The following is a 25071-nucleotide window of genomic DNA, read 5'->3' as shown; positions in this document are numbered from 1 at the left end:
GAATCTACAAAATAGTATTATTAATGTTTACTAGTCATGCTTCTCAATTGCCAAAGAAGTAACATATTGGAGTCATTGTCCACATTTTGTTTTAAACAGAAACAGCTAAGTAACCTTCACAGAGATGCCTATCACATACCCATTTATTAAAAATGACACTTGTCAGAGACTGACAGCACCAGGCAGTTGCTGTGCTGCCTCTTTTTAAGATAACGGAGAAAAAATAATGAGCCATAATAGTATTTTTTTAAAATAAGTTGGTGATAAATTAGTGTAACTTGACTTAAAATGCTTTTCAAAATGATTACATATTAAGCAAAAATAGTACTATTATCACTCCTAAAAAGCCTTAAAAGTCTGTAGTTTTATCTTTCTATACTTTCATATTAAAATTTTAATACACTAAACACTATATATAACTTTAATAATGGGTTTTTCTTTGACTAATAACATAAAAAAGGTAATAATGGCCATTCATTATCAAATATTCTAATGCATGCAGTAGACCTAACCATATGATTACTTACCATCATTATACTCATAGAAATTGTCAAAACAGGCACTTTTGAACTCTTACCTTATAAATGAAAAAGAAATTTAAGGTATTACCTTTAGTCAATCATGCAAAATTCCCAGCGCCCCCCCCAAGAAAAACCTTAAAATGGGAACCAAATGTATAACAGAGAATATGCTCTGTATATATTGCATCATGTTTTTATAATACATTGAAATTACAACTTTGTGAATACAATGATTTTTATAAACATAATTCACCAGTCGTGTGCCTCAAAATATTATATCATCAATGAAAAGGTAAATCTAACTATTACTTACATATGGGTTATATTTTGCAAACGAAAGGAAACAAATACTAAACTTAATTGTGTGAGTGCTTTTGTATCTGTCTTTCAAGTTATCACCTTTATAGGTGCATCCAAATGCCTGATGAAAAGAGAAAAAGGGAATTCAACAAATGGACTCATAAAATATCTTTCTAAATGTATTTCTTCCTCTACCTCTCCAACCTGCATGATGTGCGCCACCACACCTGGCATAACTTTTTATTTAAGAACTTTTTATTTAGGAACACACAGGCTTGTATTCCCCAAGCTTTCGAGGCGGAGACAGGAGGATCGCACAGGCCTGAAGCCAGCCTAGCTGTCTTAAGAGATCCTGTTTCCAAATTAAAGTATTAAATGGGTCTGGGAGTGTAGCCTGGAGGTAGAAGGGTTTCCAAGAACCCCAGTATCACCAAAAATAAAAAATAATAAAATATAATAAAATAAAATTTTAATTTTGGGGGGTATTCTGAGATTGAACCAAGGAGCATTCTACCTACAAGCTATATCTCTAGCCCTATTTATTTTTATTTGAAAAGAGGGTCTTTCTATAGGTCTTGATAAATGGTCTTGATAAATTGCTGAGGCTGGGTTCTATCCTGAGATCCTCCTGTCTCAGCCTCCCATGTACTGAGATTACAGTCATGCACCAATATGTGCAGTTTAAAATGTTAAATTCTAAAACAATTAACTCATTATATTTAGATTTATGGTTTTCACACAAAATAGTAATTTGAGAAAACAACTGTGGAAATTTAAATTTAAGGTAATATAGAAGTAATAGTAGACTTATTCTCAGAAAAAAATATTGGAGAGAAAAGGCATTTCCATATTTGAAGAAATATCCATACTCTTTATCAGAATGTCACTTTGCATCTAATTCACGAAACTAGTTTTTGCTTTGCTCGAAGTCTTTACTTCTAAGAATTTTTCTCTTTCTCTTCTAGTCAAAGAAGTAATCTCATTTAATGACATTCATAAACCCTAGGCTTTGATTCCTTTATATCTCGTTTTAAAATTATGAACAATCATTTTGATGTTGTCAGAAACTGTTTACGATATACATGGTGCAACTTTTTGATAGCCATAAAAAAGATTACCCCCATATATAAAAGAAAAACAACTAAGCAATACTATTAACATTCGGTCAGTCATGTCTTACAAAAGTGTTTAGCACCCTGGCCTAGTATTTGCTTTTGAAAATATGACTGGCCGGGTGTGGTGGTGCACACTTGTAATCCCAGTGCTTGGGAGGCTGAGACAGAAGGATCGCACAGGTTTGAAGCTAACCTCAGCTACTTAGTGAGGCTCTCAGCAACTTAGTGAGACCCTGTTTCCAAATAAAGTATAAAATAGGTCTGGGAGTATAGCCCAGATGTAGGAAAGCCCCTGGGTTCCACCCTCAGTACCGCAAAAAAAAAAAAAAAGAAAAGAAAAGAAAAAGAAAATATGACTGAATTTAGCCATGCTCATTCATTTATGTATTTGTGTTTTGATGATCAAATAAACTGGTTGTATCTGAGACAATTATAGTCCACAGACCCTAAAATATTTACCATCTGTTCCTTAACAAAAATAAGCTGTTGACTTTTGGCTTAAACTAAATGTAAGTTCCTAATCATGTAATTAAAATTTTTATTCTATTTCCTCCTGTAGATAAAATATTATAAGAAAGTTTTACATATGTACCATGTTTAATTGGGCCAGAGCTTCAGAAAAAATGCAAATCATTTTCTTTCTCGGTAGGACATGGACTCCCCTTTACAGGGGTACACACTTCAAAAGCACCTGACTGTGACACTATTTGTATTTTTTTAAGTGGATTTCAGTATTGGGTGAGTTGTGTGTGTTTATATTCAACTGCAAACTACTTAAAACTGCAGAAACAGTATTGTCATGGAAACACCTAGAAACAAAATGTAGTTAGACACATGAAGTTTCTTGGAGTCTATTACAACTTCCTCTAGAGTACAGTTAGGGTAAGAGTGAATATCCATTCTTTCCCAGAAACATTGCTTTTTAGCCTTGTTTACTGTGAAGAGCTCGCATACCTAGGACATGTTCTTTTGACACAATGCTTCTTTTACCTAACAGATATTATTCTTTCCTTTCAAACTCACCTATTGGGCCAAAGTAATTAAAGTTACTATTTTATAAACGAAAGGGGATAACTGAGGCATGTAAACTCGTGTAAAGCCAGTTGGAAGTTCCAATATAAGTAAATCAAATGAACAAATTTCTTTTGACTCAAAATCTGAGCACTCTCCTAGGTGCTCTAATATTCACTTAGCTTTTGTGCATATTGCACTTTTCATTCTGTTAAGAATTCTATTTGTTTATCAATATCATATGTATTTTTGAGTTTATTACTCTCATTTTAATCATACTTAATGAATGAGTCCTATGCAGTGTCTAATGCCAGGTCACACTCTCTGAAATGGATTTGTTCTTACAATTGTTAAGTTCTAAATTAAATACAAATAAGAGTAATACGTCTATTGGATAATTTTTATTGGAATAAAAAATCAAAGCTAGTTCTAAGATTAAATGTGAAAATTCTAGGCTGTTTCTGTAGTCTCTAATATTTTGACATATTTCTACTATACAGGCTCTGGCTAAAAAACCTCTTAAAGCCAGGTGTAGTGGCGCATGATTGTGATCCCAGGATTCGGGAGGCTGAGACCAGAGGATCACCATTCACGGACAGCCTTAGCTACTACTTACTTAGTGAGGCCCTCTGCAACTTAGTGAGACCCTGTTTCAAAATAAAGAATAAAAAATAGGGCAGGGGGTGTAGCCCAGAGGTCAAATGCCCCTGGGTTCCATCCCCAGACCCGCAAAATAAATATAAATAAAATAAAAAAATAAAAACCGTTTAAAACAATTGCTGGTCACAGTAATGGGGTAAATAAGTTCCAGGGAAGATTTTGATGTTCAATATATGGGAGCCTTACAGAATTCTCCTGAAAGTTGATCTACAGTCTAGAAACTAAGTTACAGTAATTCAAAATAGCAATTGTCCATTCTACACAATTGTCTTATTCTGTATATATTCCTCACTATGATAAATGTGTGCCAATCAGGAGATTTCAGGTCTTGTAAGAGCAAGAAACCAGTTCTAAGTCAAGTAACATTAGCTTCTACCTGGATGTATATTTGTGGATATTAAACCTTTTTACTTCAATTTATTTATGAGAAAAATGAATTCATATGCAATCTTATGTATTGTAACTATAGTTTTAAAATTCATCATCTTACAATTCTTTTGTAAAGACATTTCTATATGTGTTACTTGGTTGAGATTTTCTTCCTATAAGGTCTCGCCACTAAAAAAGTCCATTTCCTAAGACTTTTCATTTCTTTATTTTGAGAAAGGTCTTATAATGTTGTATAGGCTGGCCTTAAACTTGAAATCTTCTTGACTCAGCTTCCCGAGTAGCTGGGACTACAAATCTGCTCACACTGAAGCCAATTTATCTTAAGAAGTTTAAGATATCTTGGAAATAAATTTTGTAATATATTCTGCCAAAGATTACCTACAATTTAAAATTCCCTATTTAAAATTAAAATTAAAAGGATAAAATCTTAGTGTAAAATAGCAATTTGCAATAAAATAAACTGGCATTCCAGCAAATTTACTTTTTAAAAATCATCAGTGTTCTGAAATAAAATTCTGTTTTTCACTGCTCAAATTGAGATCACCTGAAATATCATTTTTATAGATACTGTATCTATATATCAGTATCCTAAAGTTTAAGTCCTCCAGAATATTTAATGTCATTTTTTCTTAAAAACAACAATAGGCGGGTGTGGTGGTGAACGCTTGTAATCCCCGTGCATGGGAGGATAAGACAGGAGGATCACACAGGTTCAAAGCCAGCCTCAGCTACTTAATGAGGCTCTCAGCAACTTAGTGAGACCCTGTTTCCAAATAAAATATTAAAAAAAATAGGTCTGGGATATAGCCCTAAGGTAGAAACCCTGTGGGCTCCACCCCCAGTACCATAAAAAAACACAAAAAACAAAAAACAAAAACAAAAAAAACCCCAATAATAGTTATATGTGTTAATATTTTTAGCAGTTGGTTTCAAACTCATTCCTTAGATGAATAATAATATTTAATCTCTAATTCTTATAAACACTTGATGAGCAAATATTGCTGTACCTTATAAGAAGATAAATAAGTAAATAAATAAATAAATGGTAAAATAAATTGCCCTGGACTGATGAGCTAATTTTTTTTTCTAACCAAGAATCTTGGGAATAGAAGCTCAATGTAAACAGTCTGTCTACAGAGAATAGCTGATTTAAGTGAATCGTATACATTGATTGACCCAGAATTTCACCATTTTAAAATAATACAAAACTACATTATTGATATAGAAGTATCTGAATGATTATGTAAGTTAAGCAAACTGCAGTTTAATATGTTATGTTTAGAACATAAAACTTTTTAAAAATTTAGTTTCATGTGCAATGCATGAAGTAGTAAAATAGATTCACAATCTTTTTCAAAAAAGAAAAGATTTGTATGTCCTATCTCGTCTATATTTTATGATGGTATTTTGAGGTATATATTATCTATTAACTATTTTTACAAGAACTGGTACATTATTTCAATATTAATGTATATTCCTATTAATATTACTACAGTGAAATTTTAAATGTTCACATTAAGCAGAATAAAGAAAAAATATAAATAGTATTAAAATCAGTTCAGACCTGAGTCCTCTGGATTTTGCAGTTGGAGATAAGAAATTGTAGATTTATAAAACAAAAATTAGCAGTAGCTATTTCTGAGTATTAAATTATAGGCAATTAAACCTTATAAACACAACTTTTTCTATTTTCAGTTCACAATTATGTAATGAATTCTTCCACACACCACATGCTATTTTAGATATGGAGCTTTAGAAGACATACTTTGGTAAGAATTTTCCTTAAATTTATGGAAAAATACAGTCAAATATTTAGAAAAAAAGAACAAAAGAAAAGAAAAAATCTCAGAAACACAACACTAGAAAACATGATTTCAAAACAAAAACAGGGATTTTTTTCAAATCAGATTTTTGTGATAGTTGTCACATATTTTTCCTCCAAGAGTGAATTCTTTTTCTGTAGGAAAAATAGAAGAAAACTTGCTAAAAAAAAATCAAACAAGATCAAGTGTAGGCAATTCATCCCTAGAGACTAACTACAAATTCCCAGTGTGATGATGGAATAGTTGAATGTAAATACACTAGACTAGCAGTGCCTGAATCTCAGCTACATACATCTAAAGGAACAGAGTGGCAATGGTGTAGCTTCATTTCTAGAATGGCTATAGTTGCACAAAAATCTTGGGTCTAAAAAAATCTCAAATATTTATATCTTGCTTTGCTTGAAGAAATTTTCTTTATAGATTTTTATGTCAGCTTCTTATTGGTACATCAGACACATCTTTTTACAGATATAAAAAACAAAATATGCAATTTCCCTAAAAGAAATGAAAAAGTAAGAGTTGTTCTTTTTTTCCTGATAGCCTGCTTTCTCTTCACTTTTTATTAAATAGGGAAATCAGTTTGTCATGTATAGCTTGAAAAATACATTTTTACTCTCTCTGAAGATACATGAGTTTATTCAAGTAAGGTGAAGTAATTTGCAAAAGCTGTACACTTAATATAAGACAAGGTTTGAAACTTTGCCTAGTCTAATTTGATTTAAGAAACCATATACCCCTTTTCTTAACAACACCAATATAAAATAGTGTACCCTGTACCATAGTGCATAAATAGCTCAAGATGAAAGCAAAACAAAAAGCTCTTTTCCATTATTGCACAGCCAATAAATAAGCATAATGAAAATCATGACACATTATTACATTACTTTGCATTGCCTCTCTCCATTAAAAAAAAAACACAGTTGAGTGCATTTAAAATAGTTCCACATGTCAAATGATAGCAAGCTTTGAAAACTGAGATAATGCTAAAAAGAATATTTGTGATTGGCTTATGTTAAGCGAGACTAGCCAATTACAGAAAGTAAAGGGTTATATATATATATTTTTTTTCTAATATGAGAAAGCTAGGGAGTAATTTGGCTACAAGAGAGACTCCAGATAATGAGGAGAAACCTTGGTGGAGCCAGGGAGGAGGTATAAGACAAAGGGAGGAGGAAGACTGAGGTTCATTAATGGAAATACTACCATAGACTCTATATGTGAATATACAAACATCAATCTCAGTGCTCTGTATTGGGATGGGGGGAAATGAGGGGGTGGGGGGCACCAAGTGCTGTGTGCATATATGTTATTGTCAACATGATTTACATTACGATGTGAGACTATAATATATCAACAAAAGCAGATTTAAAATTAATATTTAAAAGGATCAAATGCATATGGCTTATATCTCAGATGGCTTATATCATGGTATAATATTGCAAGGGATCTGAGCAATAACCACTGGCATGGAACTCATAGTAGCAGTCTCCATCATTTGCTTGTGCTATGTGTGTTCAGATATTATGGAGTCAATAAAAAAAAAAAAAAAACTTGAGAAAGAGCTTCCTTGTCAATTAGCCCTTATATGAATTCTCCTGTTTCAGTTTCCCTGTTGATTTAATGTACTAGATTATATTAACAGGACTGGTTTGTAAATCAGGAATATTTGAATCCTATTCATGAGGATATGATGCCAAAATAATCAGCTTCAGACTTAAATAAGTTTCTAATATTTGGAAAAGCTGTGAAATGGGATTATAAGGTTAAACTCTGTGCCTCTGGCTTGCCTCTGTATAAATATTTCAGAAATTTGATCTCAAGGGCTGAAGAAACACCTGTCTAATCAAGACTCTTTTCCAACTTACATGAACTTCAGTGAGCAGAGTAGAACTCAAATGCTGACAAGAAATCTTGATCAATTTGCATAATGCACTTCTTAAGCTAGGCACATAATTTCATCATACCATACCCTTCTAAGTAAATACTTCAGAAACATTCTAAAAGCGTCTGTATATGTTGGCAAAAAGGGTTGGTGCACACAATTTCAGAACTCAGAATAATCACCTGAAACACTAAAGCATTGCACTTTTTCTTATACTATGGTATGTAATTTTGCATAATTAGATTTGTGAATGATATTTTAGGGTGATATGGACCCAAAGATTGATAAGAAGTAGCAGTTTGTGCATAAAATAACAGTAAAAACTTGAGCAGTCACTCTAGTTAATAGAAACCTTAATGAAGTTGAACATTAGTTGATTTTAACTAGATTCAGGATTAAATGACTATGTTGACTCTTTGTCAGATATATACCAGCCCATTAAGCATGATTTTAGTTTCTCAAATTTTGTTCAAAAAAAGTAATTAGGTTAGAAACGCACTGAATATGGTTCTTATCAAATTAACTTAAATGTCCAACTTGAAAACAGAGATTTTGAAATGATGGTCCAAAAATGGCAGCTAAAGGTCATTGAATCAAATTTCTAATTATATTTCCTGGGAGCAGATGTGTGCAATGAAACCTAATGATTGAATTTTAAATGCTTTCATGCACCTTTTATCTGTTTCTCAACATGTTGATTCTACCTTAATGCTCTAACAAGATAATACGTTTATTACAATTAACCATGTGAAATGATAGCTTCATTTTCCAAATATATATATTTATATATAACCTGGAGGTACTGAACCAAAGCCCCTTTCCTTCTTTCACCCCTAGAGCATTTCTATCAACAATTCTATACCTGTACCTCAAAAATGCAAACTGCTTCATCAAATCATAGAAATTTCCTTAGAGATTAGATTTCTCTAGTAAAAACAAAAACTGAGTATTTGATACAAATACCAAGTTCAAATTCACTAATATTCAATGGGAAGTTTCAAATAAAAATAATTTTAAGAAATTTGTTAGTCAGGAGTTGTAGTGCATGCTTGTAATCCTAGTACTTTGGAGGCTGAGACAGGAGAATTGCAGGTTCAAGGCCAGCCTAAGCAGCTTAGCAAGATCCACGGCAATTTAGCAAAATTCCATTTCAAAAAAAATAAATAAATAGAAGAGGCCTGGGGGTGTAGCTTGGAGTTGGAATGCCCCTGAGTTTTATCCCCAGCACCACAAGAAAAAAGAAAAGAAAAAAAAAAAAAGGAAGAAAGGAAGGAAGGAAGGAAGAAATCTGAAAAAGAAAGATTTTTTTTAACTATAAACTTCCTTTCATTATATGATGAACTCATGCCTTAGCCTACTCTGACCTACATAGTTGTAAATATAGAAAGGAAGTTTACTAAGAAGGAAAAAAAATTGACATGTTATTTTTCTGGAGTGGCAGATGGAAGACTTTATCTTCACTGTATCTTATTAGTGTACACTTCTTCCTGAAGAGCAAAAGGAGGGGATCATGTCACAAAGTTTATTTTACTGCCCTTATATAGAAGAAAATCACTGGTTGCTTTTACTTTTAAAATACATCCTCAAGCCTTGATTTAAAAAATTGAAGGGATTTTATTTAAATAATATACAAAAGTTTAACTATTAAATACACATACAAAATAATGAACAATGCTATTTAAACCATACTTATATATCTCTACTATGTAAAGTCAATTATATGAATCCCAGATGTAAATTTGCATATAATTAAATATTAATTTGTTGAACAACACCTCTTTATCTCATCGACATATATATATGTATATATATATATGAAATTTTAAAACTATTAACTGTAGATATAACTATGTAAGGTATTTAAATATACATTTAAAAAATTCCAAATATGTCAAGATGAATTTATAAATAGCCTTGAACTGCAGTGTTTAGATAAATGCGATATAAATGTCTACACTAAGAATCCAATATCCATGGGCTAATTTTACATAAAATTTAACACTATTAGTTGAATCTTTTAGAAAGTGTTTTTGTTATCTCTGAATACTTAAAAATAAATCCTAAACTTTTTAAGTTACATTTCTATGTTTCTGTTTTTGCCTTCTAAATTCCCAGCTATCCTGGCAAGTTAAGTAACTAACTTACTTATTTACTTACTTGTGCCTAGGATCGAACCTGGGGCCTTGTGCGTGTGAGGAAAATGCAGTGCCAGAGAACTACATTTTTAGCCTAAATTAATTTTTAATATTGTTTGAAAACTCATTTTGCTTGAAGGCTTTGTTCTAGCAAACGTGCTTATCATTTGATATGGATTTTGCAATTAAAATTTAAAATTCAAATAAATATTAATTAACTCCCTAAATGGTTTAAAAGTTGTAAATACTTCCAATTAATTGCTTTTTAAATTATTTTGTTACTTAGTCACTGAATTAATGATTATGGATTAAACAACTCTGCAGGTTATAGAAATTAAATAACAAGACTGAAATGGACATTATGATGTTTATATAAGTGCTTAGTTTGCTTCTTCAGTAAGTGTATAAAAATTGTAGTACCATCACATAACATAGTGATGGTACTACAAGTTTGGGAAAAATATGGCAAGTTGATTTATTATTATTATGTTTTTATTATTTCCAATGTTATTTTCTTTTTCTAGTATCAAGTGACAGGTGGTAGGTAATAAAGTGATTTAATCATATTATCAACAAACAAAAATTGATATAATCTCAAAATAACTGTTTATGATTTAGCTATTATTTTGTTTTATTTAAAATGATATAGAAAGAAAATATTTATATTTTATGCAGCATTCTATAAATACATGTATTTTAAAATTAATGAGAATATAGCCAAAATGATCATATTAAATTGTTAATGATTTTACTAGATCCAGGTGAGACTTAAATTTTTAGCAAATTGGCATAAGATCTAAATTGCTTCATTTAGATAAATGAAAAAGACATGCTATAATCAGCATTATTATCTATTATCATGCTATATACAAAAGTATATGAATATGTTTATATTATATAATTCATATATATATATATACATATATATAAGATTAAGAGGTACTGTGAAAGCTTTATGCTAATAATTTTAAACCTTTATCACCTATTTTCCTCCTTGAACAAATCCATGTATTATATAGAAATTTTCATTGTATTTACTTAAAAGATGACAATTATAATAAAAAGTCATGAAAATAAATCAGACATGGTGGTAAATTCCTGTAATCCCAGTACTTGAAAGGCTCAGACAGGAGGGGGTTTCAGGTCTGAGGTCAGTGAGTGGTGACTTCCTGAGACTATTTTAAAATAACAAAATGGGGCTCAGATTCATAGCATTTCTGTATTCAGTCCTCCGTTCCACACACAAAAAAAATTATCAAATATGCCACTTTTGAATAAATCATCTACCAACAGGCCACTATATATGTATAATGATAGATATTATCTTTATGTACCTATTTATCCATAGATATAAATCTATATTAGACTTTGGCCTTAATCCAATTATTAGCATAGATGCGATTGGTGATCATGGAATCACCAATATGGTTTAATAGAAAAGTCTTGATTTTTCTCACAAAGAATCCATATTTTTAAAAGCTTCTATTATGTGTCAGAAACTTCTAGGTTCTCACAAAAACACTGACGAGATAGAAGTTGTTTCTGTCTTCAAATATTCTATTTAGATTTTGTTTGAAATAAAATAGCATAATCTTACCAATAGAGGGTTAAAAACAGAGGTTGAATGCTGTTTGTACTTAATATCTTTCACTATTTGGCAAGCAGAACAATTAGATTTTTATTAGGAATGGAGTTTACACATCACTATCACTACATTAAAGGAATGAATGAAAAGCAATGTGAAATCTGTTATCCACCCTAGTCCTGGTATCTTATTCCTCTTAAATCTTTAGGTTTTGAGTTGCTTTGGGATGGAACATAGAATAAAATTATTTACATAGTGCTCAAGATGTACATATTATTTTTTCCACACTTTTTACTTGATAGTTGAAGTTCCACTTTCTCAACATTGCCAAGTGGTCTTACTGTCATTTGCTTCAAACTTAACTCCAGACCACAGAAGACAGTAATGGAAAGTATCATCTACTCCTTTGCTGAGATGTTATATGTCAACTTTTCGCCCAGGGCAAAATTTAATGGCTGATTTGTGGATCTTTATTTCTAGGGATTTACTGTAGAAACAGTGACATAACCTTTAACCAGAGCAAACAGAGTTTCTCTAATAAGCAGGAGACACCAAACCTAAAAATGTACAAGGAACAGAAAGATCCTGGCAGGAATTAATCTACCATTTTCACACATCTGCCCAAGGGAGGTATTGTAATTGCAAAAATTTACTCTAAGACTGCTGAGACTCATAGTAATTATGTTTCTTTTTTTTTTTAATAGAAATAGCCACAGGTGGTAACAAATTGGGTTTTGAGAAGGGGAACTGGGCATGCATTCTAACCCAAATTACTATGTAATTGTCTTGATTATAAAAAATTGTGGAAAGTCTATTGCTTGAAATCAGAAGGAAAAAGTCTCCTTAAAAATATTTCTCATCTTTTTTTTTAGCTTCTCTCCAGTTAGGCAGATTGCTTCATTTGTTAGGATTGGCACATTTTATATCAGGGCCACATTGTAAGAATAGGCTTTTGGCAATAACCCTTAAAAATTCCTGTGAGTGGGATTTTTAATAGGATCATTCTCTTATTTCCATTTTTATTATCATGTAGGGATAAATAGTAGCTTTCCTAAGAAGGTCAGGACCTGGAAACTTATCTAATAATTACTGCCCATACTTCTGCTAACAGTAAAAGTACAAGGTTACAGACATTTTCTTTAATATATAAATTGATATTAAAATATTTCCTGTATATCTATGCATCTAGTAATCCAGTATTGATCCATAATCCAGTATCTTACTCTATGCTTAGGTATTTGTAGAAGCACAAAGTCTTTCTACCGTTTTCTAAAATTACATGCATTCTATGCCTACAATGCTAAGTAAAAGTCATTGTACATCTTTAAACTATTTTATTCAGTAATTTTTTATTCAATTGGCCAAGGTTCCAATATGAAATAAAACATTGGGTTAAAACAAAAAGAAAAAAGATTCACTAATATAAGGTCATACAAAGCTTCAAACAGTAATAAAAATAAACCAAACAATCAAGTGTCTTTCCTTGAAACTGTGAAGACTCCATGTAGTCCTTAATTTTACCATAATGAAAATGATAAAAAGATAAACAATTTATCTGTTTTGCATGATTTTTAACTTCTCATATTCATTCTTAATACAGCAAGTTGATTTGGAATATAATACTTTAAACAGATGCAAAACTATAAATGCAAAATAGGAAGCAAGACGGTTGTACCTTCAAAAAACACTACAATAGAATTCACCAAAATTTAAATGATACTTTGTTTTGATGCTTTTGTGATAAAATAATGGAAGTCAAAAGAAATTATTTCTACAGTTGTTAGATGCTAGTGTTTATGTAAAGATATACAGTAGGCAACTATCAGGTTTGAGCTAGAAAATATTTTCTTTTATACCTAATTTCTTTCTTTTCCAAAATACTGAAATGAAATTCTTTTCTTAGAAAATTTACTAAGATATTAAGCACATTATTTCTCAAATATTCTTATTTCTTACTTTCATTTCATCTACTAGAAATGAGGACATCAATAAGAAGCACATACTGGTACATTTTAAGTGTGGCTAGATAATTCTTTTTATGAAAATCTAAGGTGAATTGATTTTAAAAATTCTATTCTGCAAATGAAATTGCTCTGTTATTATGAAAGAATAGCAAAAATATATAAAATGTTGACTCATAAAATAATCTCAGTATACTCTGGTAAAATATGTTGTGCTACAAGTGAAATAGCTTTTAGCAAAGGTATTTATGGTGAAGATTGTGATTAGAAAGAGAACATTGTATATTAAGGGTGAAAACTATAGTGTTAGGCTTTCAAAAATGATACAGATAATAAGGGTACAAATATAAATTTAAGAATTCATCTAAGACATTCTTAGTCTAAAATTTAATTATAACAATAAGAAAGATATGTTAAAACCTGAAACAATTTTTATCTATAATAAAATACCTGTTGCATTTCTATTTTATAAGAGCAAACTATCGGAATTTAAGGCATAACCAATAAAATTTAACTTGAATTTTATTGGAGGACCTGAAAATTGTATGTATATATATAATTATTAAATATTCAGTTATAAATACATCAAATTTAATGACTTATATCCAAGTTATATTTTTAAAAGTTATATTTTAAAAGTTGAAGAAAATGTATCTAAAGCAAGCACCACAGTCATCGTAACATTACTTAATCATGTTGTAAGTTAAATATGTTATTTTAAAGCATGTATGCTATTGAATTAGAATTCAAATCTTTCAGAATATAGTTATCATCTACATCATATATGAATGTAAGTCACAAACATAACCAATGATTCTTAAAATAATAGATGTCTATAAAATAATTGTAAATGTACAGCTTTGAAATTTGAAATTGATTCTTAATTCTTTAGCACTTAAGCTTTAGCTGGTTTTAGCTAATAAAAAATAAATTGTACTCTGGTCACTTTTATGCATTTTTCTAATTAAATATCAATAAAAAATTTCAGGTTTAAAAATATTAAACATTGTTCAGACAAGATATATTTCAAAATCAAACCAAAATTTAAAAATCATATATTTTACTGGCTCATTTTTCTTACAACAAAAATATGACTCATTAGGCTATCTTATTGAATAAAAATATAAAGAAAATAAGATGATATAAGATTTAAATATTTCAAAATGACTGAGGTAGAATACATTTCTAATATCATTAAATTATTTTAATATATTCCATTCCCCTAATCAGACCAGTCTATTTATGTAGATTAGTTACATCTAAAGTTTCATTTATCCAACCTGTATTTATACTTTGATCACAAAGCTTGTTAACTTAAATAGTCTTTTATTGTTATGATTCATTTTCCCATAATTATGCTGTTTACCTTATTTTTTGAATAAATGTATGCAAATGCACCAATCACATTCAGCACAGTTTTGCTAGATGCTCAATGAACCATAAGAACCATTTCACTACAATAAACTGCCTGCCTGGAACAGATCCAGGGCAAGGCCTACAAATACCAGCAATCAGAATGTCACTAGCACTAGAACAGACACACTGAAGTGTGTCACGTGTACAGCAATAGATTCTTGAAAACACAGTCTGAAACCAATTTTCTAGTCTGTCACTAGAGAAACTTGGTGCATACAAGTGAAAGATGCCACCTACATAACCACAATTTTGCATCTGCATTTTGTTACAAGACTTGTTTTATGTTTTATCTTAAAAACATTGCACTCATACCTCTGCAGTAGCAAGAAAGCAGGAACACACTTCTGCTTAGTCATAGAAAAGATGTTGATGTCATTAAGGACTTCTTTATTATAGATGATTTATTTCAAGAGACCGAAGGATAGCAATACATCACTGTCAAAGCAAGTGGTGAAAGCTATGACTAACTGTAAAATACTCTATGCTACAGAAGGAAATTCTTGTCAAAGTCTCCTTTACTAAAGTAGGTTGACAATAGATTAATGTAGGTCTGATGAACTTTGAAAGTGTTTTAGAGGTGGGTGGAAGAAGTCACACCAACTTCAAAAATGATAGACAAACTGAACTTTTATGTTCTTCTCTAACAACTATACACGTATCAGTTGAAGGAATTTAATACCAAAAAAATCACTTCCCTAATGACTGTACTAAAATATGACTTTAGGATAATGCCCTATGGGATTTATTAAACAGAAGTATCACTGAGGGGAATAGATTCTAGAGCAATGACTAATATCGTAATTAGCAGGTGCATTTGTAAGAATTTACCCACTATTGAGTGTATGGCAATACTTTTCAGCATCAGGGAGTTAAGTTTTACTTCCTAACTGGCATGAGCCCAATTATAGTGACTTCTGCCTCTGTCATTCTTTCATCATCAGGCTCACATTATGTATTTTCACAAAGTTTCAGCAGCCCTGCCATCCTCCAAATAATCAGAAAATCACAAGACAGTTTTCTCTTAATCCACATAAATTCCACTATGTTGCCCATTGTTTCTTAACCCTTCGTCTCTAGGGCAATTAGCTCTGTTTTATGGAATTTCAAAATTTGAAAATTTTAAATATCAAAATCATCAAATGTAACATATTTTTAAATTACAGGCTTAAGTTACTCCTTAAAAAGAGAACTTCTTTAAACTTCTTTAAACTGAAATGTATAAAAATGGGTCAATATTTTTGAGTATTTACACACATGTACTGAAAATGTAAAGGTGTATGCATGCATACATACACTTAATTTTGCCAAAAAGTTTAGTTTTTAGTACTTTTATAATATGCATAGCTAACCTTTGCTATTATAAATTTATGCATATTTTTGTTAATCTTAACAAACAAAATGTTTTTTCTTAATATAATTTCTGTTCTTTTATAGACATAATTAGCACTAACAGTAAAAAATTTTGAACTCTGAAACCTAGGGGTAGTACTGAAACAAGATAAAGTACATATTACATTTTGACACATTAATAAATGTTTAAAATTATTGAAGATGTTTACATATAAATATGTAAATTTCATAGTTTAATAAACGTGAAATTTGGGATTATCTTAAGAATATTGAATGAATGTGCTTTAATACCATAAACAAAGGCTATATCTATGCATCCTAAAAAGCTAATATATATTATAGAATTGACTTTTTGGAAAAAAACTTTTCAAAAGATAATTTTGAATGTGATTTTTTGGCGTAATAGACAATGATGGTTACCTATTTTAGGGAATGTAATTTTTTGTAACTAAAAAGTATGTTCAAATAGTTGGGATAAAAATTTTAGGGTTTAGCTTTCTGTGATCACACACTGGCTTAAATATCATGATGATGCCCCCAATAAAATTCCCAATGCTTTATACATAATGGTATGTAAGGAATATATACTGAAGCTATAGAATTCATTTGTGCAACCCAACTAAAGTTAGAAATGATCTCATTCCACTTTTAAAGTATAACCTATCTTGCATTTTTGAGATTTGATTGAAAATGAAAAGCCAGTTGGCAAAGAAATGAATACCTTATGAAGAGTTATAAATTAATACTTAAAAATGAGATTCTATGATTTCTGGTACATGCAGTTAATATACTTTTTGTTTTCATTTATTGTATAATAGAAAAATGAACACAAATAAATATTCCAGCCTAGTTTTTCATAGATGAACAAGCAACTAAAAATAAAAGTAACAATAACTAATGATCATAATTTTTGGAATTTTAAATAATTTATAGTCATAAAGAAATTTCAAATATCTACTGATTGATTACATTTTAAATTAAATTTATTTCTTTACTTGTACTATTTTAGTGCATAATAAAACAAAAATATTCAATGACAATGTACTTATACTGGTGTAAAGCAAGGATTGCTTTTATCCTTTTAAAACCCTGAAGCAAAAAGACAAATGATGGACAAAACACTGCTGGAAGTATACAGTAAGAAAGGGCCATCATTTTCCTACTCAGTCCACCATAATCCCTATTAATATAACTTATATGTAGTTTATAGAAACTAATTCATGTAACTAATTAAAGGCTGCCTTCTTGGAAACCATCAGAGCATAATATCTGCAACATTACCAATGACAAAAAGTTGTTTATGCACTGTGTGTGTGCTGCTAAAATCATTAATCGACTACAGTATGATGTTTGGAAAATCGTGGTCTTGAGAACTCATCTGAGAGAGTCACTGCAGTTAAGAACCTCTTGTATTAGAGAAGTAAGAATAAACACAGACAGTAGATGATGTTGCTATTAAAGCTAGACCTTTGCTTTCACCTTTTCATTTTGAAATATTGAGTTCATTGCTTATACTATGATACTTTAGTCCTCTACACTTCAATCTCATTCTTCTACGTTTAGATTGGCTCTAGGCATTTATCAGGTGCTTAATTCCTTTTTATTGAAAGAGCCATGCACATATTTCAATAGAATTTAACTTCCTAGCATGCAGGCTCTAAAGTCAACTCTAACATGAATCTTTTTCAATTGTTCTGTGAGACACTAAGGGTATATATATATATATATATATATATATATATATATATATATACATATATATATACATATATATATATATATATATAATTTTTTTTGTGGTACTGGGGTTCCTGGAAACCCTCCAGGCTACACTCCCAGACCTATTTTTATATTTTTTAAATTTGGAAACAGGGTCTCTTAAGCCAACGAGGCTGGCTGCAATCCTCTTGTCTCGCCTCCCAAGCGCGGGGATTACAAGCATGCACCATCATGCCCGGCCTTATCTATATAATTTAAAAAATTATTTTATTAAATCATATGTTGCTGGCTTAATACCTGTTTTTCTATGAGAACATATTAAAATAACTTGCAGCAGTGCCACAAAATGTGACAATGCAGAACTTCAAACAAAACTGGAAATTCTCTCATCAAGAAGTTCCGAACTTTCTCCTCTCTTAGAAAGGAGGCCTTCATTGAAAACACCTGTTGAAAAGTCACCCTGAGACAGAACAACAGATTCCTGATAAACCGCTGTTAGGAGCCATTTTTAAGAATTGGTAATGATCTCTACCTGACTTTAGATTTCACATTATCCCATGAAATTAATCACATGGAAATTACTACTATACAAACTTTTTTAAAAAAAAATAAATTTATGTAACAACCTATCTGACCTAGCTACTCTGAAATCTGTGCTTCTATCCTTCAAAATCAGTTTAATGGCTTTAAAGTGAATAAAACAGTAAATTATTAACTATAATTCACAGAATTGTGAATGTTTAAATTACTGGTCTTTTGTTTAAAGGCTTACTAGACTGACATATTTTCAAGGAATTTGGTCAAAACCTAAATAAAAAACATTTTTCTCAGAAACCTCTGTTTCTTCACCTCTTTACAGATTATTCTGTAACAATATTCAGTAAAAATACTCTAGGCTCAAGAGAAACCTACAGACATCAACCTTAGCATTTTAGACCTGTGAAATACAAAATTTTTTGTATTCTTTGATGAGTAAATAAATCTTAACTTTTGGTGTAACATGAGCCTTCTAAGTCATGAAGTTCTCAAATTTCTATTACCAGATTATACCAGGGAATTTCAACTATGAAATTCCAACTATGAAATTTTCTCAACTCATTGGTAGAATTAGAGTGTGCAACTTCTAAACAGCATAAAAAAGTGATGGAAAATAAGGGTGAATCAGCTATTAGGCAAAGTGTATGTTCTGGATTAAAACTCTACCTTCAGAATTACACATGGAATTAATACTGCATTTCTCTCTCAAGCTGTAATATATACATAGTAAAGGCACTTGAAACAAGTTTATGGGATACCTGAATGCTTCAATTTAATCAGGACACTGGCACATCATGTTTGCAGATACCAGGGTTTTTTTCTATAGAGAGTAAATATTTAACTTATTATGCCCTCCATGATGATCTTTGAGATAAACCTGAGATATTTAAGAGGAAATTAATGTTAGGAATTTGTAATGCATCCTTTAAAGGATTATGAAAACGTAATAGAAAGAACAATAAAAAAAGCTTATTTTTATAGATTATGCTGAGGTTATTTCCAGGGAAGAAGCAGTATGGGAAACTGAGCCACTTAAACACACACACACACACACACACACACACACACACACACACACACATTTTGTGAGTTTGGGGTGTGGGTTAAGATTCTAGAAAAGAAATAAAGAATAGCAAGATACTTTGCTGTCTGGGGTGTGTGTGTGTGTGTGTGTGTGTGTGTGTGTGTGTATGTTTTGCTGTAAGTTTTACGCTAATGAGAAAAATCACCATCATTCTTAAGCAATGACCAGCTTCAAGGACAAGAAGCCATAAATACAGCACAGACATCACTGTCCCTTAAAACTTTCTGAATATTTCAGTCCAAAATTGTTCCTCATTAGGCTGACCAAGAAATCAGTCTTGCTGACAATTCTACTGCACCAATTTCTTTTTTATTTTTACTGGAAACTAAATGAGGATTCATATCTCAGTGCTAGAAATGAAGGATTAAGCATTAACCCTTTGTGATATTTCTATATTGTCAATGCTATAAATATAAGAAAGGCATGTAACACATTGTATTTATAAAATAAGTGCATCAAATCTATTAATGAATATTTTAGGGTCTGGGGGGGTGTGTTGCTCATTGGTAAAGTACTTTTCTAGCATGTGCATGGCCCTGGGTTTCATCCCCAGCACCATAATATATATATATATATATATATATATATATATATATATATAGTCATATATTATCACATATATATGTATATATATATTAAGCATGCATACATATACATATATTTTAGCATATATCCTCTATAGAAACATTGGTTATCATAAATACCAATTTTACATAGTCACATACTTTCATAAAATCCACATTTTTTTGAAGTTGGCAATTCCTTTTTCAGTTTCATGGATCCCCAAAAATCATGACTACTGATACACTGTGAACACTGTAATATAAAGTGAGATTTAATACTACAATTGACAAGTGTTAGGACCTGTTTTACCAGGACACTATGCTAGTATAGAAAAATATGTTTGGCTGAATATTAACATATGGAATACTTGCTATGATAGAAAGAAGAAGATTTTGAAATTTTACTTCTCCATTTTAATAATAAAAACATTACTGAGTCAAGTGTCATTAAAAGTTACTTGCTTTGCAAAGTATAATAATAGGAATAAATTGTTTTTCATTTACCTCAAACTAATCTTCCTCCCAAAGTGTCACTTTTAGTCAAGCTCAATTTTGAACTTCAAGCACTGCTCATCCAGAGTAATTTGTAACAACACAGATCCATAATAAGCAAAAATTAAGTTTTTGTTTTCCTGTGACAAAGCTCAGTAGTATATATTAGCAAATAAAGACTGGACAGAGTCACAGTGCATCACCTTTTTAATGATTTAGGGGTCATGCATGTCAGTTTTGGTATTATATTAATAGCTTTGAATCATATTATATGCTTTAAATATCACTTAGATATACTAAAAATGTATACTATCAAACTATACAACTTGGAATACAGTACACTGTTCTCTTCTATTTTTCAATAGTAAAGAAATGGTCCTGTGACTCTCTCGTATAAAAATGTGTACTACTCAGTGACTCCAAAGAACAAATGAGAAAAAACACAGGACAAAACTGATACAAACTTTTTCATAAATATTTGCTGGTCACTATCCTCAGACTGCATTTATTCAAACTTTTGAAATCACTTCAGACTTTAACCCACACTGCAAAAGTTGAAGTTATTGGTGTGATATGCTGCAGTTTCAGCTGGAGCAAAAAAAGATTCTTGTCCCTTAAAACACTTTTAAAATATCAATCTAACTTTTGGGGGGAGTGGAAACTTAGTTCAAATTGCTTGGAGCCTTAGAATTCTCACTGCTATTCTGTACTTTTAAAAGCTAAGTTTCATATTTGGGTATAAATTTCTTTCATTTTAACATCAAACATTGTAAGTGGAATTAAAATCTTTTTTAAGATAACTAACAAAAAAGTTTTTTTTTTCTATTCTGTCTCCCAGGGTAGATATGAAAAGAAATGTAGACCAACAAATAAAGTAAAATAAGCTATGAATGTTGGACACAGGTAACATTTTTAAATCTATAAACTAAACTTTAAAAATGCCACAGAAGTAAAACTTTTACATCTTGTAGGTTTTCAGGCTATTTGCACGGGTGGGGGCGTTTTGTATGTCAACTATGATGGACAAACCATTTTCATCTAAAAAATAAATTTTTCCCCTCTCCCTGCTCCTGGTAGTGTGGCTTGTCTGTCCTATTCCATAGATTTCAGGATAGCTCCTAACCAGCAATAAAGTGAACTCAGTCCCAGTCATGCTAAAAGTCTCCTACCTGAATTATGGACATCCGAGTGGCAGGGGTCTCGCTCGAATTAGTCCCTTGTCCGGTGAAGCTGGTGTGGCAGCCTGCGTGCCCCTGGGGCACAGTCAGGTTGTTGGAGGCTGGTTTGAGATACATCACCTCTGACCGGGGCGAGCTGAGGGGCAGGCGGGTTTGGTAGTCGAAGTACATGGGGGAGGTGGCCAGGGAGGGACTGCTCACCACGTTCATGACGTTCATGGCGTTTCTCTCCTCGACCTCGCTCTGCACCAGCATGATATCGTTTTTGTTGATCTTTTTCTTCTTGCCCTTGCCCCCGCCCAGCTGCGGGTGGCTGTACTCGGCGATGCGGCAGTTGTAAGTGCGAATCTCCTTGTTCTCGCGTTTGCACTTGACGGCGATGGTGATCATGGCCGCTAGGAGGATGATAGAGATAGTGCTCAGAGTCACGATGAGCGGCAGGGACATGTCCCAGTGGTGCTGCTCGCCGTTCACCCGGGGCACCCCTTCGGGCAGGGAGCCGCTCACGGACCGAATGATGAGCTTGGCCACTGCGGACAGGGTGGGCTTGCCGTGGTCGGTCACCTTCACCACCAACTCCACCACGGGGGTCACGTCCTCCCAGAAGGGGTGCAGCGTGCGAATCTCCCCACTGGATGGGTCGATCTCAAACAGGTGGTCGTCGTTGCCATCCACGATCTCGTAGGTGAGGCGCCCGCTCTCGCCAAAGTCGCTGTCCAAGGCGCGCACGGTGCTCACCAGGTAGCCCAGGCCGGCGTTGCGCGGGACCTGCAGCTCAGCTGTGTCGTTTTGCAAAGTGGGCAGCACGATCACCGGGGCGTTGTCGTTCACGTCTAACACGGTCACCCTCACCGTGGCGTTGCTCTCCAGGTGTGCGGGCGCCCCCGAGTCCTTAGCCAGCACCTTGAACTCAAAAGCCTTGGTCTGCTCGTAGTTAAAGGAGCGCAGGGCGTAGATGGCCCCGTTGGTGGGGTTCACGGACACGTAGGTGTAGATGGATACGTCGCCGATGTGCGAGGGCAGAATCGAGTAGGACACCGTGCCATTCTGCCCCAGGTCGGGATCCTGGGCGAGCACGGAGCCCAGGTATTCCCCCGGGATGTTGTTCTCGTGCACCTGCAGCACGTAGAGCCCTTTGGTGAACCGCGGAGGGTTATCGTTCTCGTCCAGAATCTTGACCGCGAAGGACTTGGTGGAGTTGAGCGGAGGGGAGCCCCCGTCCCGCGCCACGATGGTCACGTTGTACTCGTCCTGCGTCTCGCGGTCCAGCGGGCGGTCCGTCACCACCGTGTAGAAGTTGTCGTAGTTCTCCTCCAGCTTGAAGGGGACGGAACCCCCGGGCCCGCCCAGGCCGCCGCCGCCGCCAGTCCCTCCTCCGCCCAGCACCCGGCACTGCAGCTGCCCGTTCTTGCCCGAGTCCCGGTCGGTGACCCGCACCAGGGCGATGACCGTGCCCGGCGGGGCGGCCTCGCTCAGCGCCCCCTGGCGCACAGAGACGAAGCCGATGGACGGCGCGTTGTCGTTCCGGTCGATGAGCTTGACCGTGACCTTGCAGTGGGCGGGGATGGGGTTAGGACCCAGGTCTCTGGCCTGGACGTCGATCTCCAGCATCCCGTTCTCCTCATAGTCCAGGTTGCCCTTGACGCGGATCAGGCCGGTCTTCGGGTCTATGGAGAAGAGCTCCCGCACGCGGTCGGGCACGTAGCTGCTGAAGGAGTAGAGCACCTCGCCATTGGGACCCTCGTCCGCGTCGGTGGCGTTCAGATCGATGACCACCGTGCCCAGCGGGGCGTTCTCGGGCAGTTCCACTAAGTAAGAGGGCGCCTCGAAGACCGGGCTGTTGTCGTTGGAGTCGATCACCTTGACGTTGATCTGCACGGTGGCGGAGCGCGGGGGCTCGCCGCCATCCAGGGCGGTCAGCACCAGCGTGTGGTGGTTCTGCTGCTCGCGGTCCAGCGCCTTTTGGATGACCAGCTCGGGGAACTTGGTGCCGTCGCCGCGGGACTTGACGTCCAGTGCGAAGAGACCGTGGTCATCGCGCGTGAGCAGATAGGTGCGCAGCCCGTTCTCGCCTGCGTCCGGGTCGTGCGCGCTGGTAAGGGGGAAGCGGGTGCCCGGGGCTGCGTTTTCCGAGATGTCCATTTCGATCTGGTCCGAGGGGAAAGAGGGAGCGTTGTCGTTGATGTCCTGGATCTCTACCTTGATCATGCAGATCTCCTTGTCGTTGGCGAACACCTCGAGGGACAGCTGGCACTTGGCGTTGTGGCGGCACAAGGACTCGCGGTCGATGCGCTGCTTGGTGTAGAGGAGCCCGCTGTCGGCGTCCACGTCCAGCAGGTGCGGAGCCGAGTTCTCCAGCACCCGGTAGCTGCCCGACTTGCCTCGCCCGCCGCCGCCGCGCTCGGCCGGCGGGAGTCCTGGCTGCAGCCTGGCATCCTTGCCGATGTTGCCGATGACCGTGCCGGCCCCCTGCTCCTCCGGCACGGAGTAGTTGAGGTTTTTGAGAGTCAGGGCAGGGGCCCACAGAAGGAAGCAGCAACAGATGGAAAGGTACATCCCAGACCGGTGGGGTGGGGGCAGGAGCAGCGGGACCGAAGGGGCCAGCCGGTGGGTGCGCGCCAGCCTGGGGACGGGGCGGAGCGCGCGCGCGCGGCGCGAGCCCCAAGTCTGCGGGTTCTGCCTTCCCTCCGCGCCGGGGCTGCGGCACCCGGCAGTCTCTCCTTATTCCGCTCAAGTTCCCCGAACCTGTTGATCTACAGCATCCGCACTGGGCGAGAGGCAGAGGCGCAGCGGAGCTGCAGCGGCTCGGAGCCAGGCGGCGGCTCCCTGCGGCTGAGGGCGAGCCCGGGGCTTTGTCTCTCCCGTCTGGACTTCAGGAGGCTCAAACTTGCTCGACGAGGCCGGCGGTGAGAAGAAAATCGAGTCCGAGAGGGATGATAATGAGCTAAAGGATCGGCAGGTTTTCTTGGCTTCCGCTAGGGCGCTGCAAATCCACTCCAGCCGGCAGCCTACAAAATACTCTTCACATCGGGTGGGGGAGGGCTCGGGGAGGTGTGTCTCCAGGCAGATCGGAAAGTGAAATCCTTACTTGTTACTCGCCTCCCGTGATGAAATTGATGGGAACGAGGAGCACGAAGAGAGAGTCACAGAGATAGAATTCTGAAGCTTCCCCGGCGCACTGTGAAATGTCTGCTCGCTGCGCAGGCTGGTCTGTTTTCAGGCAGTGTTTTGCTGCATTTAAAGATCTGATCTTGCATTGCTGGCCGAGGCAGCGGCGACGGAGGACTGCGTCTCCAAGCCAAGCGTATTCTCTCTCTCTCTCTCTCTCTCCCTCTCTCTCTCTCTCCCT

At 35.2% G+C, this 25071-nt stretch overlaps 1 protein-coding gene across 1 annotated transcript in view; it reads right to left on the bottom strand.

Moving 5' to 3' along the window:
* The window catches only part of PCDH17 (protocadherin 17), a gene marked incomplete at both ends in the record, with an annotated part of 93220 nt that extends 68942 nt beyond the window's left edge, over window positions 1-24278 (bottom strand). Inside the window, one exon of the mRNA XM_080690267.1 lies at window positions 21714-24278. Coding sequence (XP_080546393.1) covers window positions 21714-24278 — 2565 coding nt within the window. The remainder of the gene's footprint in view (window positions 1-21713) is intronic.
* Between the last annotated feature and the right edge of the window lie 793 nt (window positions 24279-25071).

This window comes from Muscardinus avellanarius (assembly GCF_963383645.1).
Source record: "Muscardinus avellanarius genome assembly, chromosome: 2".
NCBI classification, from domain to species: domain Eukaryota; kingdom Metazoa; phylum Chordata; class Mammalia; order Rodentia; family Gliridae; genus Muscardinus; species Muscardinus avellanarius.
The sequence above is the reverse complement of the archived record's forward strand: the minus strand, read 5'-3'. Positions and strand labels throughout refer to the sequence as shown.